Source organism: Rattus rattus, chromosome 2, assembly GCF_011064425.1.
Source record: "Rattus rattus isolate New Zealand chromosome 2, Rrattus_CSIRO_v1, whole genome shotgun sequence".
NCBI classification, from domain to species: Eukaryota; Metazoa; Chordata; class Mammalia; order Rodentia; family Muridae; genus Rattus; species Rattus rattus.
Window position 1 is genome coordinate 56,927,816 of NC_046155.1, and position 16,802 is coordinate 56,944,617.

General features: G+C 49.3%; 1 protein-coding gene across 1 annotated transcript; it reads left to right on the top strand.

Moving 5' to 3' along the window:
• The first annotated feature begins 10,425 nt into the window (after positions 1-10,425).
• Positions 10,426-15,518, top strand: Vax1 (ventral anterior homeobox 1). Its single transcript, XM_032895551.1, has 3 exons — positions 10,426-10,666; positions 11,766-11,953; positions 13,762-15,518. Exons 1-3 carry the CDS (start codon positions 10,426-10,428, stop codon positions 14,344-14,346), a joined length of 1,014 nt encoding a protein of 337 aa, XP_032751442.1. The 3' UTR covers positions 14,347-15,518.
• Positions 15,519-16,802: the final 1,284 nt, after the last annotated feature.

The window sequence follows — 16,802 nt, forward strand, 5'->3', positions numbered from 1 at the left end:
CTGCAATGTGTGGTGTGTGTGTGTGTGTGTGTGTGTGTGTGTGTGTGTGTGTGTGTGTAAATATATACATACATTCATGTATGTATAATGTTTTAATTAGTTCTTTGAAAATTGGATACATGCATACAAGCTACTCTGAATGTCACCTCCCATTCTGTCTTTTCACTCCCTCCCAACTTCACATCCTCATTTGCTGTTCTGAGGGAGTAGGAGTGTAGCTTAGTTGGTTGGGTGCTTACTATATAAGCACAAGGGTCCCCCAGCACTATATAAAGTGTGCAAGGTAGAGCCAAGAAGACCTGAATCTCAAGGTCATCCTAGCTGAGTTCAAGACCAGCCTAGGATACTTGAGATCGAGTCTCAAAATAAATAAGTAAATAAACAAACCAATGGAAATGGGGCTGGTGAGATGGCACCAATGGTGGTAGTCATGCCACCAAGCCTGGCAGCCCAAGTTTTATCACCAGAAATGACAGCAGAAAGAGAGAACTTACCTTCAGAAGTTGTTCTCTGACCCTCACATGAATACGTGGTTTGCCTGACTTCTCCAAATAAATAAATGTAAATTTTTAAATGAATAAACATTTTATTTTTAAGTATTGATTTGTGTGTGTGTGTGTGTGTGTGTGTGTGTGTGTGTGTGTGTGTGTGTGTGTGTGTGTGTGTGTATGCACATAGAGGTCAGAAAAGGGTATTGGATGGATCTCTTAGGGATGGAGCTACAGAAAGTTGTGATCTGCCATTTGGGTGCCAGGGGAATCAATCCTGGATCCTCTGGAAGAGTCTGTGCTCTTAACCACTGAACTATCTCTCCAGCCCCAAATTAACATTTTGAAGGGGACAAAAAGAATGTGTAGTAAATAGCTGGCCCCAGGAGACAAAAGCCTATAAATCTTAGCTGTTAAGGAGGCTGAGGAAAGAGGATTGGAAGTTGAATGCCTGCCTAGGAAAGTTGGTGTCTCAAAATAAAACAGTAAAGACTGATGGGTTTGCATCTTGTTGGTGAAGTGCTGGTTTAGCAAACTTGAGGCCCCAGAACTATGGAGGGTGGGAACTAAGTTGTTGAAGGGATTTATGGCAGAGTCTCAACTGAGCTGTGGGTATTTTTTTTAAAACACTGTGTATCAAGGATGTCATGCTCTGAACCAGATGTTTGGTGTCTGGTGGATGCCCCGGGAGAAGCATTTATAGTCAAGATGCTGGAAGAATCTGACTGACTCATGAGGTGGCCTCCTGCTACTTCCTGATTCCAGGGTTTAGAAAAGCCTGTGGACAGGGAACCACAGCAGGCTGCTGTAGAGAGACTCTCCAAGGTCCTTGCAGCTCAGCCTTGGTCTTCAGTGGTCCATACTGTGGAGAGGGGTGAATGTCTCCATCCACAGTATCTGCAGACATCAAGCCACACTAAATACTTAATCCTTCACAAACGCTGTTTCTGTTCCTATCTACTCCTCTTCAGGAACATTATACCTTAATTTTATTGTTTTTTTTTTCTTCAGAAAATTCAGATTAAAGGGGCTCAATTTTGCTTTGAGAAGTCACGCTGGTTTAATTAGCCTATGTTTACAAAGCATTTTTCTTTGTTTTAAAAGAGGGAGTGTGATGTGAAGAAGAACACAGCGCACCAAAATATCCCCAGACCCCTCCCCTTTATTCGCTGGGCCTTCATTCCATGGAGACTAGTTTTGCCTTGTTTTTTGGTCACATTGGGCCACAGGTCACTTCCAGTCCTTGGTGGCTGTAGGGCCCAAACCCTCCATTTCTTTTACAGGTGAGCATCTCTAGAAAACTCAAACAATCTTGTCTTTCACGAATAACTGTGAGTCTTCCCATTTCCTTTTCTTCCCGATACAAATAGAAGTACCCATAATGCATTAGGCTCCCATAATGCTTTAGGCTCGCTCTTCCTTCCACTCCACTTTCCTGTCCTTCATTCTTTTGGTCTGTCTTACAAAACAGAAAATAGCTGGGGACAAAAACCGTCTCACACTCAGTTCTGTAGCTCCAGGCCACAGACCTCTCCTCTCCGCATGTCAAAGGAAGGACGTCCTCTAGTGTCGTGTTCTGCATCCACGCTGGAGCAGTTTGGGCATCTACAGCGACAGTGAGTTCTGCCTTATTTTAGAGAAATGAGCTATGGCACAGGAGCAATTTCGTGTATTTATTTTTATGTCAAAGCATCTCTCAAATATTGTTTGGGCTTCTTTGCCTTCTCAAACAACATATAAATGAATCCCAGAGGCCATCGGCCTAGATATCTACTGCCTTCAGGTCCTCAAGAGCACTTGAGGTTGTCATGACTTGACTTGTGGCTCTGGTGTTTATAGAATTCCCAGGTTTACTTTCTATCCTTCTCCAAGGCTTCTTGTTGGCGGGCACTCTCCATCACCAATGCTCCTGCCTGAGCCTATAATCTCATTTCCCTATACCACCTCTAAGTGTCTGATGGCTCAGAAACTGTGGGGGTGGGGGATTAAATTCCTTAGAATTGAATTTATGGGAGGAATGTGTTGGTTGTGTGCATAATCTCAATGCTCAGATATTGGATGCCAGTTAAATAGCAAGACCCTCTCTTTAATAAAAAAAATGAAAAATTAAAAAAAAATTAAGTAGGTGTCTGCTTGATGGAGCGCTTGCCTAGCAGGCAGAAAACCCAGGATTGGTTGTGGTGATGCCCACCATATTCCAGCATAGGAGAGGTAGAAGACCAAAGATTTCAAGTTCAAGGAAAGCATATTCCATTTTATAGTGAGTTCAAGGTCAGCCTGGGATAGAGGAGACCCTGTTCCAAGATTAGTAAATGAGTAACAGTAAAACAAAACCAACGAGCACCGCAGGCGTTGAGTGGGGAGCTGAAATGGTCTTGTCTGAGCACACGGAACAGACAGCATCTTCTTCCTTTTCCAGTTACAGCTGAATGGAGTGAGCTGTATAGAAAGAGACTCTAGGTGAGGAGCTGTCCTCGCTTCACCCTTTTGACACGGGACCTCTCTGTGGCCTTAGGATCCAGGAGCCTTTCATGCAGAAGCTGTTACTACTGAGTAAACAACCCCAGCTGTTTTCCAGCCCGTAAGGTAGTTTAGAAAAATGATGGGTTTAAAGATGCTTTGAGACACAAATGTACCCTGTTAGAAAGATACAAATTTTATTACCAGGCTTCCTGGAAAACCTTTAAGTTCTTTGTGACCTAGAAAAATGCTTAATAAAAACCAGCCTTCCTTTTCCTTCTCCCAGAATACATCACCTGGAGAATTTCAAGGAGCCAAATGACCACCTGCTGTCACTTCCCATTTGCTGTTAGACTGTCTCTAATCTCTTAAAGGTGAGGGCTCAACCTGTCCCTTTGTATCTTTTCTTGTTTAAAGAGAAAGGAAGGAGCGAGACAGATGGCTCAGTGGTTAAGAGCACTGGCTTCTCTTCCAGAAAACAAAGTTTTGATTCCCAGGCTCACGACCATCTGCAACTTCAGTCCTAGGGGATCTGACACCCTTTCCTGGCCCCTAGGCAAAACACCCATACATATAAAATAAAAGCTTGCTATATCTATCTATTTATCTATCTATCTATCTATCTATCTATCTATCTATCTATCTGAGAAAGAAAGAAATACAGAATTGGGGGGTCTGGGATCCAAGGAGATGCCCCCCTTCACTTTTCAAGAGGAATGTCTTGGCAGATATCGCCCTTGTTATAATTAAAATCTTCTTCGTTCCTTTCATCATCAGGCTAACAAATGAGTCCTTTCATTAGCCCATCTTAAGGAGGTCACTCTGAAATATGGAAGGATAAACAAGAAATGTATAACTATCCCTTAGAACTGGGTGATTCTGAAGGGGTTACTAGAGTCCTTTAATTACCACCACCACCACCACCACCACAGATTTTGGTGCTGTATGATTCTGGTTAACTCAGGTCTGTGGTATTCTTTAGCCGAGACTATGGACAAATGGCTGAGCTTTGGTTTCCCCTACATCCTATGGTTTTGTAGTTACCTGCTGAGGCCTAACAAACACACCCAAGGCTTAGCAATTTAAAGCAACCACCACTTTATATTTTCTCAAGACTGTGCTTTGGACAGGATTCAGTATCAATGGTTCATGCCAAGATCTCTCATAAAACTATCATGAATATCGCATGGCCTTACAAGCTCACCTCCTGCTCATTGATATTTATATCATATTCTGAGCACTGAACTTGCTCCTTTTCCCTAGGCTGACTTCCTTTCAGCAGGACAGCTGGATTCAGAATCTGACCACATTGCTTTAAGGCCCTCAAGGGACACAAGACCACATGCATAGAATTTTGTTGACTAAAGCATATGACAAAGCTACCCAAGATTAGCAAAGAGGAAATAGACCACAGCTCTTTATTTTATTTGATATTTTTTATTTACATTTCAAATGTTATCCCAGTTTTCCTGCCCATAAACCCCTTATCCCATCTCCCCTCCCCTTTCTTCTATGAGGGTGTTATCCACCTACCCCTTCCCACCTCCCTGCCCTGGCATTCCCCTACACTGGGAGGTCTGGCCTTGGCAGGACCAAGAGCTTCTCCTCCCATTGGTGCCTAACAAGGCCATCCCTGCTACTACGTATGCAGCTGGAGCCATGGGTCTGTCCATGTGTACTCTTTGGATGGTGGTTTAGTCTCTGAGAGCTCAGGCTGGTTTAGCTATTTATGGGAGGAAGGGCAACACATGTATGGCTAGGGAGTTTAATGAGATCATGGCAGCCCTTAAATCCTGGATATTCATTATTGTGTGGTGCTCAGTCCGCCCACCTTCACTACACATTCCCAGAACTAGACACTGATCCTGGCTGGCTTCTGGTTCTTTCTTGGTATCTCTTGTTCTAGCTACATGAGGTGCACAAGTAAGGACACTGATGGCAAATATTTATTGACGGTGCTCATGATCTGACAAGCATCATTTAAAGCACTTTATTTTAGTTATTCAATACTTACAGGTGCTACATACAGCAAAACTTATTTTTCTGACAAAATATCGAGGCACAGACAAAGAATGTAACTGTTTAAAAATGACCGTCTAATAGCGAATGGAGCTGGGAGTTGCACACATGAATTATGTAACCTGACTGGCTACAGAGTCCATATTTGCTCCATTTCTTTGTTTGGTTTGTTACATTTAAAAAAAAAATAACTGAACCTATAGAATTACTGAGCAATCACTCTAAGATTTCTCTAAAATTGAATGCTTCACATTCAAACTATTAATTCACTGACAAAACTTAACTCCCTGATACAACATGCAAGGCTAAGAAGTGGAAGCCAATGGAACCAATTGCTTCATAAAGACTAACCCAGAGTTTGGCTTTCTGCACACTGGCTGGTTCTTAAGGGAAAACAGGACAGAAATACCTGGATGGACAGCTACATTCTCCATTTTAGATGTTCAATAGAAGCTTGTGGTTCATTTATTTTTCCATTACCTCAATGACTTCCAGCAGGATGGGGGCATTAGTAACTAGACAAGATGGAGTGCTCCACCTCTGGCAACTTTGTAGATGAAAGTTTGTACAAATGCCAGTTATCCTGGCTGTTAATTGATTGTATTCAGTACCCTACTCACAGAAAAGACTTCCTTTCTGTTTGCCTCATCTTCTCTGATGCAGTGGACTTTTACCTCTTATTTCTCCTGGAAATAAAAAAGGGAGGGGTGTTGGAGGACTGTGCTTAGCACCATCTCCCCCGGAGCTGGGGACCGAACCCAGGGCCTTGCACTTGCTAGGCAAGCACTCTACCACTGAGCTAAACCCCCAACCCCTGCTTAGCACCATCTTCATCCTACTTTCTAATGCCTGAGTGAGAGAACATGAGCAGAGGCATAGGCTATGAAAGACATCCCCATGGCTCAAGTCAACGTTTAATTCATTTCTGTAGCATCATCTCACCCTGTCCCAAAGAGTGCATTCTCTTGCCAACTCTAGGAAGCTTGGGCAGAGATGAGAATGCAGCTTTGAGTCAGGGGTGGGGAGGGGACCAGGACTGCAGCCCAGAGGCCCCCACTAACTAGTTGTCTAATCCTTAATAAATTGCTTTGTCTTTCCCGGCTCATTTTCCTCATCTGTCAAGTCAAATGAAGGTTCTGGAATGGATGATCTCTAAAAACCCTTCCAGCTCTACAGTTCTATTCTGGGTCTCTCTGCACCTGCAGACAGACGTGTGGGGGCAGGAAGGGCAATGGTTGGGGGAAGAATGTAAGCAGGGGAGTAAAACACTTTCACCTGGAGCAGCCCTATGTCCTCATGTGTGTGGCACAGCACAAGCTTGTCTCAGATTATCCAAATAATTGAGCGGATCCCCCTCCCCTTTCTTTTGCCAATGGACACACAGCTTTCGTTTGGCTGAGAGCAGCAGCTGCTTTTCTGAAATTTCCATCCAGGCCGTCCATCCTCCACAGTGTCCTCTGGGAAACCTGTCATGGTTTTTCTGGATGGATGCCCACAGAATTTTAAACCAGTGAGGGAGGGGGGGGAGACAGAGAGAGAGAGAGAGAGAGAGAGAGAGAGAGAGAGAGAGAGAGAGAGAGAAAGAGGGGAGGGGAGGGGGAGGCACAGAACACTGACTTTTATTTAATTTTGCTATTTGAAATGCCTGAAGCCTAGGTGGGCATCTGGTAATAGTATTATTAGTACTTCCACGATGGAGCTATGATTAAAGTCAGTGAGTTCCCATAGCTGATTGGTTTGTTCTAGATCCTGTAGAAGACAGCCTGCATGTGTGCTGGAGACCTCCTGAGTGCTACCTTGCTTTTGACATTTCCAGAGCTTGATAAATCTCTACATCATCAAGCCAGATAGATAGTTCAACTGTCTTCCTTTCTTACGAAAGCATTTTGCAGATTCAATAAGCACTGAATGGTGGTGTGTCTCTGCCCTTAGAACTAAGGGCCCCCAACTTTAAAAGGTACAATTTTTTTCCAACAAAGTTGTTAAAAGAGTCACCCCCACCACCCCCAGCCAGCAGAAATGTGAATTCTTGGATTTTGATCCCAGTCATCAGACAACTTTGAGACACAGAGAACTGGATTTTGTTCACCTCAGATCATGTCGGTGCAGGGTGATGGGCTTCCGAGAAGCGCTCCTGGCTAGTTAAAAATAGTGAGACTCAATGTTTCTGTGTCTGTCTCCTGTTATTTGGGCATGAAGTGAAACAAATGTCAAATACTCAAAATGTTTTAGTATTAATGTTAAGGGCACAGCTATGTGTCTCTTTGAGCACTTTGCATCCCTTGGGGATTCTGGGGAAAACTCAAAGCAGGGAGTAGCTGGGAACTAAGCCAGAGCTCCAAGAAGCTGGACGACCTGGAACACTTCTGAGGTTAGCCAGAGAGGAGTTCAAATTTTGTATACACTAAGCTGAGATTCGGACAAGTTATTGAATGTCTCAGCTTCTCTACTCATTTAGCCCTAGCCTGGGATGTTGTTATCTTCTCAAGAAAGAGCTTAAGAATATTTAATGTGATTAGACACCCAATATACCAGTGCTCAAAACAAACAAACAAAAACAAACAAGCAACTGCTCCCCGGTTCAAGTGAACAGGCGCTCCCCAGAAATCTGAAAGAAATGGTGAGCTGGCCCACTTTTATTTTTTAAAAGTCTTCCTTCCAGGTAGTAGGTGTCCTCCTGGTAAGTAGGAGGCTTCAGAGTCCTCAGGCCTAGGGGCCTGGAACCATCTAAGATATCTGACCCGTTGTTGGGGTCTCAATGATTCTCCAAGGTTTTTGAAAGTCAAAGTGGGAACTCCAACTTGCCCCTAAGCAGAAGTCTGAACACCTCACGCTGGTTATTCAGCCCACCGATTGGAGCTTGGTGTGTGTGTGTGTGTGTGTGTGTGTGTGTGTGTGTGTGTGTGTGTGTGTGTGTGTGTGTGTTTGGGCTGGAATTCCAGACCTGCACCAGGAGCAGTACTAAGCAGAAGTCCGAACACCTCACGCTGGTTATTCAGCCCACCGATTGGAGCTTGGTGTGTGTGTGTGTGTGTGTGTGTGTGTGTGTTTGGGCTGGAATTCCAGACCTGCACCAGGAGCAGTACTACGAAGGATCTTAGCAAGGGCACCCAGACAGTAACATCCGAAGCCTCAGAAACCCTCCTTCACAGAGTCGTCGGGGCCAAGACGGCGAGGGCAGAACTTCTAGAGTCGGGCGTGCTGGCTCGCCAAGGAGAGACCCTTTTCTTCTTTCTGTTTCCTTGCGTTCCTGCTGGGTGGACGTTCTAGGCACTTGCCGCCAGCTCGCACGGAGGCGTCCGGTCTGAGGACAGCTCCCGCAGAGATCTATATCTTTGGGCTCTCAACCTGTTCCCGGAATGCTCCCCGCTCAGTGAACAACACTCAACAGAATTACCCCAAGTATCCCCAATCATATAAAGTCGAAGCCCGAGGTCTGCCTGTGGTGCGACAGATACCCTGGGAACCGACCAAAGCGGTTGCCCCTAAGGGACCGGCCGGAGGTGGCTTGGAGAGGAGTGCGGTTACCCGGATGGGCCCACCCCCTCCACGTCCAACAGTCCCGAGGGACCGCGGCGGTGGCCGGGAGGTGACAGCCGGACTGTGGGGGCGGGCGCAGAGCCCCTCGGAGGCCGCCACACACACTCGCTGTCCTCGCCACTCACTCTGTGCCTCCCACCCTCTCGCCCAGACCCCCGCCCCTCCCCCGCCCGCCTCCGCCCCATTCTTGGAATTGTGTGGAAAAATTCTCAGCCAAACCTCCCACCTCTCCTCGCCTCTCCCCCCCAACCCCACTCCCTTTTAAAAACCCCCTTTCCTCCGCGGCCCCTGCACTCTTTGTGAATGAGGGCCGGGAACACGGCCCTTCCCCCGCCCAGGAGCCACGCCAGACCGCCGCACTCAGAGGACTGTTTGTTAATAGTCCAATTAGATAATTGCCATCTTTCACTCCTTTTGCTCCGCATTTCCCATAAAGGAATGAATGGGGAGAGCGGCGTGGAGAGGGCTTCTGCCCCGGCAAGGTGACGAGAAGGGCTGGAGCAAGCTCCTTGCACAAGGCCATGCGCTTGAATTGAATCATTGTGGCCTAATCAATGCTGTTATTGGATTACTGGCTGTTGCTTTTCTCAAAGACATTGTAGCAAGACAATGAAATAGCTAGGGGGAAACTTTTTTTTTTTGAAGCAGATCTCACAGTTGAGATTTTTTGCTCTCTCTCTCTCTCTCTCTCTCTCTCTCTCTCTCTCTCTCTCTCTCTCTCTCTCCCTCTCTCCCTCTCTCCCTCTCTCCCTCTCTCTCTCCTCTCTCTCTCTCTCTCTCTCCCTCTCCCTCTCCCTCTCCCTCTCCCTCTCTCTCCCCTTCTCTCCCTCTCTTCCTCTCTCCCTCTCTCTCCCTCTGTCTCCCTGTCTGTCTTCCTCCCTCCCTCCACCCCCCCACTCTGAGTACAAAGCTGCCCTTTGAATGGGCTGCCTCAGGGCTGCTGGAGGTGCAGGCATGAAAAAAAATCCAACTGGGGCTACAGGAAGAGGGGCAGCAGTTTAAGATGGCTGTCAGCGTCGAGGTGTGTTAAGGAGTCGCTTGGGGAGAAAGCTTGGCCTTTTTGGAGTGTGGGGGAGAGACTTTAGGGGGAAACTTTTCTCCTCCCTCCTTTCCCCACCCAGAAGCAACTGCTTTCTTCAGCTACAGAGACTGAGGGGGTAACCCCCCTATCCGGCTCTCCCTGGCGAGTCTGGAGGAAACCCCCTTTAGCCAGTATGTGAGCAGGATGGTCAAAGGCAAAGAGAAAGTTCATAATGCCTGCTAATGGTGCTAACAATTCAGGATGAATCTTGTCAAAAGTTTTTCTGGAAGTGTGGGTCTTTGATTGTGTTTCCCGAAAGCAAGACCAATCATTTCCGTTTATTCACTGGCTAAACCCCTACTTGATTGGGGACAAGGACAGAAACCATCCATTACGATCTGATATATTATCCAAACAATTTAGTGTATTCGTGAGGTAACTGAAACGTGGGGGCTGCGAAATTACCCGTAATCAATTGCAACAGCGAGTGTGCGTCCCCCCGGGTGTCGGACAACCACAACTCGGCCGTCTCAGTAACAGGCGGAGCCGCAGCGTTTCGGAGTTGCGCTGTTCGCTACCTGATCGCCAGGCTGGGGACACTGGACGTGCTCAGAGGACGCGGGCGCTGACGAGGCGGCCTCACCACTGTTCCACCCGGATCCTGGACAAGACCCGCCGCCTTTCTACCAGAGCGCCACTCTCCTGTCTGAGCTGACCCTCTGCGGCCGCCGAAGCCACCCCGCAGGGACATTCATTCTGGCGGGCGACTCAGCTTAGGTGCTGCGTTTTAGGGGTTTTGTCCCCTTCTGCCTCTTTTTTTTTACCCCCTTCTTCTTTTCTGTGTTTTTTGTTTTTCTGGTTCTTTTTTTTTTTTCTCTTTTTTTCCTTTTTTTGCCTATGTTCGGGAAAACAGACAAAATGGACGTCCGGTGCCACTCGGACACCGAGGCCGCCAGGGTATCGAAGAACGCGCACAAGGAGAGCCGAGAGATCAAGGGCGCCGAGGGGAGCCTTCCCGCTGCCTTCCTCAAGGAGCCGCAGGGCGCCTTTTCGGCGTCTGGCGCTTCCGAAGATTGTAACAAAAGTAAATCCAATTCCTCAGCAGACCCAGATTACTGCCGCCGGATCCTAGTCCGAGGTAGGGATGGGCAGGGCTCTGGGGCGCGTTCTTTTGCGGGTAATTCTCCTGCCGCCGTGGCTTCGCGTCGCCGCCTAGGGCTGGCGAGGACTTGGGAGAAAGTTGTTGGTGGCCCTCTCTTTCTTGGGTCCGGTCGGCCGCGGGAACCGGTGCCTGGGGCTCCTTTCAAAGCGCTCTCTCAGAGCCTGGGCCCTAGCAACCCGGAGGGGCCCCGCAGCACGGCTACCCGGAGGAACCCAGGCGCTGTGGACCGGCCACTAAACTGGGGCTCGGACCCAGCTCCTCTGGGGGGACGTGCGCGCGACCTTCGGCCTGCAAGTGTCTGCGCCCTGGAGGGCAGAGCGCACCTGATGGAGCACTGAGCGAGGACCGGTAGCCTCGGGCCGTCGGCCAGCGCCGGCCAGTTAGCTGGCGGGGCCGAGGGCCCTGGTGCTGCGCTCCTGGCCTGGCCGCTGTCGCCAAGAGGGACTGCGGAGCTGGGCCGCAAGGCTGCGGATGCTGCCTCTTTGCTTCTCTGGTCCTCGCTCAAGGAGCGGCGTGCGCTTCTCCCGGGCAGTGGTGGCGCCGAGGCCCGGCTTCAGCCGGCGCCGCCCCCGCTAGCAGATAGCCAGGCCCTGCAAGCGGACATTCGGTCCCTCCTCCTTCCGCTGCCTGGACTGGAGCAGGCCAGAGACCCGGGGTGGGGGTGGGGACCACAGGAGTGCAGGCTGCCCTGGTATCTGGGACCATAATGGGGCTAGGGTTATCGTTAAGAGCCCCTTTGGGCTACTGGTGACTCGGATCACACACCAGAGGCTCCCCAGGCCGGAAGGAGCATCCACCTATTTGGAATTCAGTTTTGTTTTTTTGTTTGTTTGTTTTTGCTCTGGTTCCCCCCCACTCACCCCCCACTCCAGTGTCTGGGAGAACTCTTCAAAGACAGTCTGGTTACTCTCCCAGTTCATGGTATAAAGTTAGACTCCTTGGCCTCCATCCACCCAGAGTCTCGGCTTTATGACTACAATCACCACGTACACCCACCGCAGCCTACCAGAGTCTTGTCCCTAGCTAGCTCGGGTCGGGGACGGGGTTCTGGTGGCTGACATCTACCCTTCCCTAGATGCCAAGGGGTCTATCCGAGAAATCATCCTGCCCAAGGGCTTGGACCTGGACCGGCCCAAGAGGACACGCACATCCTTCACCGCGGAGCAGCTCTACAGACTGGAGATGGAGTTCCAGCGTTGCCAATATGTAGTGGGCCGCGAGAGAACCGAGCTGGCTCGGCAGCTCAATCTTTCTGAAACCCAGGTACCCAGCTGCCAGTGCTCACACCACCAGGCTTTCTCTCCCTCTCCCCAGCGCGGCAGCTTGCCTTTCCTCGCTATCTACCTTGTTTTGGACAGAACCTACCAGGGACGTAGAGGAGATGGAATGAATGGGGACCAAGGTCTTAGGCTCCCTCCTCTTTCTTAAAATGCCATGTCCTCTCCTCATCTCACAAATCCACCATAGTCTAATTTCTGCATATCTTGATTTGGCCCAAGGGCCCCGTATTCCGTCCTTCTGGAATTCTTTTTGGCTCTTAAGAATTTTTGGATGGCTTCTGATTTTTAAAAGGCTGTTTCCCCCACTTGGATACATACCATCTTGGCTATATTCCCAGTTAACACCCCATGTCAGTGCCTTTAGCTTTACTCAGCACCTAGATCAATTCTGCAGGAAGTAGGATTAGAAAGGGGTGCCAACTCTCAGAAACCTGCCTGTGCAAATCTGGCAGCGCCCACTCCTTAAACAGTCAGCCCTGAGCACCACTCTGGGGTCCTAAAAGGCACTATCTTCTGTGCCAGTGACAGGGAGAGTCCGGTGGGTAGCAAATCTGGTGACTTGGGTGCCTGCAGTGTATATAGTGTCTTCTGCATTTTAGGTCCTCTACTTACCATAAACAAAGTCCCATGCTGCTTTGGAGCTGACCCTGTGAGCTAAGGGTCCAGGATGCTAGAGGGAGGTTTTGCCCCTTCAGGCTGTTGGTCACTTCTCTTTCTAGTTTCTTTTTCTATGTCCAGCCCCAAAGCAGGTAGGGAGCATTTTAGACCTAAAAATCTAGACTGAATACTGGAAACGGAGGGCCGAACAGATGGGGAAATCTGAGTTTAAGTTGGCGTTGTAATGGTTTTTTAATTGTCTGTGCTAAACCCCTTGAGCTTTCAAAACCTAAATAGGATGGTTTTTTCCATATAGCCACTACCCTCCACTCTAGGCCAGAAGAGGCAGAAAGAGAAGAGGTGTGTGTGTGTGTGTGTGTGTGTGTGTGTGTGTGTGTGTGTGTGTGTGTGTAAAATTTATTTAGTCTCCTTCAGTCTCCTATCTTCCTCCCATGATTCCAAAGTTCCCAATGGAGTGCAGAGGGAGGGATAAATGAAAAGAAACGTTCAGATCCTTCAAACCAGCTGGTGAAGAGAGGTGGCGGAGAAAGCTTGACTTGTGAAGCCCACCCTGCACAAATGTCTGCTTCCCACCCAGACCTTCCCTGTCTGCTGCTGATTCGCGATCAGTCTTTGGTCTAACAGGCAGAGGGCAGTTCTTCGGAGCCACTAAGAGGCACACATAGATTTTTCTGGTGCTAAATTTGAAGTCACCGGACTAGGACCTGAATCTAGGAAGCCTGAGACACCGTTCCCCAGTCACTTCAACTTTCTGCACAGCTTTGCTCTGACCTTAAGCTCTTACTTAGCCTGTGCCGATTCACCAGTTTGTAAAACCAAAACTGCTCCATGGGTATCGCAGCAGCACACTGAAATAGCTCAGGCTTTTTCCCTAGTGGCGTGGACATTTTTATTACTTTGCTTTTGTAACCTGCGCTGGCCTGGGCCTGCTTGCATGACCCGGAAGCGTAGCCTAGTGGAATGGTGTCCCCCTCGTGGTGGCACTTGATCCGCTAGCGGCTAGCAGCCTTGGAGATGAGACCCTTTGCTGCGGGGTGGGGCTGCGTCGAGGGCTGAGGTTGGGGGAGGGTCTCAGCAGCTCAGGCACACACCCCCGCCCCCCAAACCCTGCAGCGTTTGACCCTGCTTTTTCCTGTTGCTCTCTCCCACTTTTCCTCCTGCCTCTGCGCGCAGGTGAAGGTCTGGTTCCAGAATCGGCGGACCAAGCAGAAGAAGGACCAGGGTAAAGACTCGGAGCTGCGCTCGGTGGTGTCGGAGACCGCCGCCACGTGCAGCGTGCTGCGGCTGTTGGAGCAAGGCCGCCTGTTGTCGCCTCCGGGGCTGCCCGCCTTGCTGCCGCCCTGTGCTACAGGAGCTCTGGGCTCCGCGTTGCGTGGGCCCAGCCTCCCGGCCCTGGGTGCAGGCGCTGCTGCGGGCTCCGCCGCTGCGGCCGCCGCCGCCGCCGCCACTGCCCCGGGTCCGGCGGGCGCGGCGTCCCAGCATCCGCCAGCCGTGGGCGGCGCTCCGGGCCCCGGGCCTGCAGGGCCGGGGGGACTGCACGCGGGAGCACCGACAGCCAGCCACGGTCTCTTCAGCCTGCCGGTGCCGTCGCTGCTAGGCTCTGTCGCCAGCCGCCTGTCCTCCGCCCCGTTGACGATGGCTGGTTCGCTAGCCGGGAATTTGCAAGAACTCTCAGCCCGTTACCTGAGCTCCTCGGCCTTCGAGCCTTACTCCCGGACCAACAATAAAGAAGGGGCCGAGAAAAAAGCGCTGGACTGATTTTAAGTGTTACCCTGTATTTATATTTATAACATCTCTTGTGGTGGTATTTATGGACTCGCGCGCGTTAGGCGCCCAGTGCTCTTGCACTGGCCTTCCTGGCCCCCACCAAGCCTCTGACTGCCCCCCTGACCCCCACCCCACCCCGGCACAGACTATTGGTTTCAACTCACTCGGGCTGTTTTGTTCTCTCTACTTTTCCTCCCTTCCTCCAACCCCGGCTTCTTTCTGAATCCAGGAATGATCCAAAGAATTGGGGAGAAATACCCGAATTAGCCAACCCCCACCCTGCTAGCCAGGGAAGGAACAGACTGAGCCTAAGTCCAGGCCCCGACACCTGCTCTGGATAGGGGCGCTGCACAGTGCTCCTATGAATATTCGAAAGAGGAACTATGTTCGCAGGGCGCCAGGGACTGAAAAGGCTTCTTGGGTTTTTTTTAGACCCCAAAAGAAGGGCCCATCCCCTATTGTCAGAGAAATCAGGGCTTTGGGAGAGTTCCTGGTCCCGATTTTTAGACCTCTCAGGATAATTGGTGCATACTCAGCTCCTGTCCAGAACAGAGCTGATGAGTTTTATTTCTTTTAGGAAAACTATCACAGGCGCCCCGACCCTGAGAAACGATCCAGCAGACGTCCTGTTAGACAAAGGTGGTGATAAATTTGATCCAGCAGCAATAAAGCAAAAGTCATTGCTACATAAAACCGGATGAAGTGTTACCTGTTTTTAAACACTCAAACAGTTGAGTTTGAAAGATGTACGAAATTCGGACTAGAGAACGCACCATGGAACGTGCGAAATTAAAATCCTGAGCGCTGTGACTTTAGATAGGAATTTAAAGAGGAAACGGAAGGAAAAGCCAATGACAGAAGCTTGAGAATCTTCTTTTCAGGGCGGTGGCCCACGGCTTCCTGCTCCTCCCAGGAGAGTGCGCGGTGGCTAGTGTCAGTCTCCTGTCCTGGGAATTCTTTTTAGAGGCTCCCAGAAGCAAAGCTACAGAATAGCGGGGGTTGGAACTAAATCAACACCCATTATATTTGCTTCATCTTCTAAACTCCGATATCTACAAAGGCTTTTCACCAAGCAGGAAGGGCCGGGACTTTTTGATCAGCTGCTTTCTGAAGGACAGGTTGGGTGCCCGGCTTGGCCTTCACCGTTCCTAGTTTCTTGGTGCCAGTGGCAGTACAAGCACTTCCTCTCCCTTCTCAACCCTAGGGTGTCAGACGTCCCATCCCGAGTTAAAACCCTTTCCACCACGCAGGTGCAGCCCCAGCCCTTGAAGCAACCTTAGCCCCCAGAGCCATCGCCACTCGCATTTTAACCAAAACCACAGGCCCAGAGAGCGAGGTGCCTCCGTGTCTAGAATGTATTCACCCATCTGAAACAAGCGCAAAACATTTTAAAGAACAAAGTAACTTTATTGTAAATTATTTACATCCGAAGTTTTTCATCTTTTTTCCCATTTTCTTTCTTGTTTCGTTTTCTTCTCTCTCTCTCTCTCTCTCTCTCTCTCTCTCTCTCTCTCTCTCTCTCTCTCTCTCTCTCTCTCTCTCTCTCTCTCTCTCTCTCTCTCTCTCTCTCTCTCTCTCGGCAAATAACGAAGAAAATAACGAACGAACGATTCAAACGCGGGTAGGTGTCACTAAATCCTGGCTACTAATTGTGTTCTGGACGTCTTGGCTCTTTGGATGTTTTTGTATTTATGTGGTGAGAGTGAAATATATATATCTATGATGATAAAGTGTATTTTTGTCTTATATTTGAAAGATTTTAAAAAAAATCACACACACATACAACCCCACTCCCAAGGGAAGACCCAGCAAATGGTGAGTCTCAAGGTTAGGGTGTGAATCCTGAAGTGAAGGGAGGACGGTGGGCACATCCTGTGCTGCCAGGGTTGAGGGTGGTCCCTGGAGAGGGTGTTGTTTTGTCCCTAAGAGGACCTGCATTTGGTCTTGAGTTCTTTCTGGTTTCCCCCTTCTTTGTCCGAAGTATGGGTTCCTCAGGGTCATCCTCTCTGTCCTGCACAAGTTTCTGTCTCCTAATGCTTTCTGTGTTTCTAGAGTTTTCCAGCTGCATCTACTTTAATCATTTTGTGAAAATACAGTCCTGAACAAACAAAATTTTAATTACTTTATTTTAACTTGAAAAATCTTTTGGCCGTTAAACAGAACCTTTTAGGGCAAAAGAAAATGAACTAGATATTAATTTCTCTCTGTGTTCCCGTGTGCGTGTCTCTCCTTCATCCTTCCCCCAGGACCTAGGCTGTGACTCTGGAAGAAGGCATGGCAGTCTGGACTTGGGGGGATGTGGGAGTGCCTTGGAAAATGGTGGCAGTGGGCATGGTCTCCTCAAAAGCTCAAGCAAGTGGTGCACACAGGGTGACATCTCCACAAGTGGGAGTCACTAGTGCATGGATCACAGTTTCGCAGTGGTGCAAGCCAGTCCCTGAACCCCA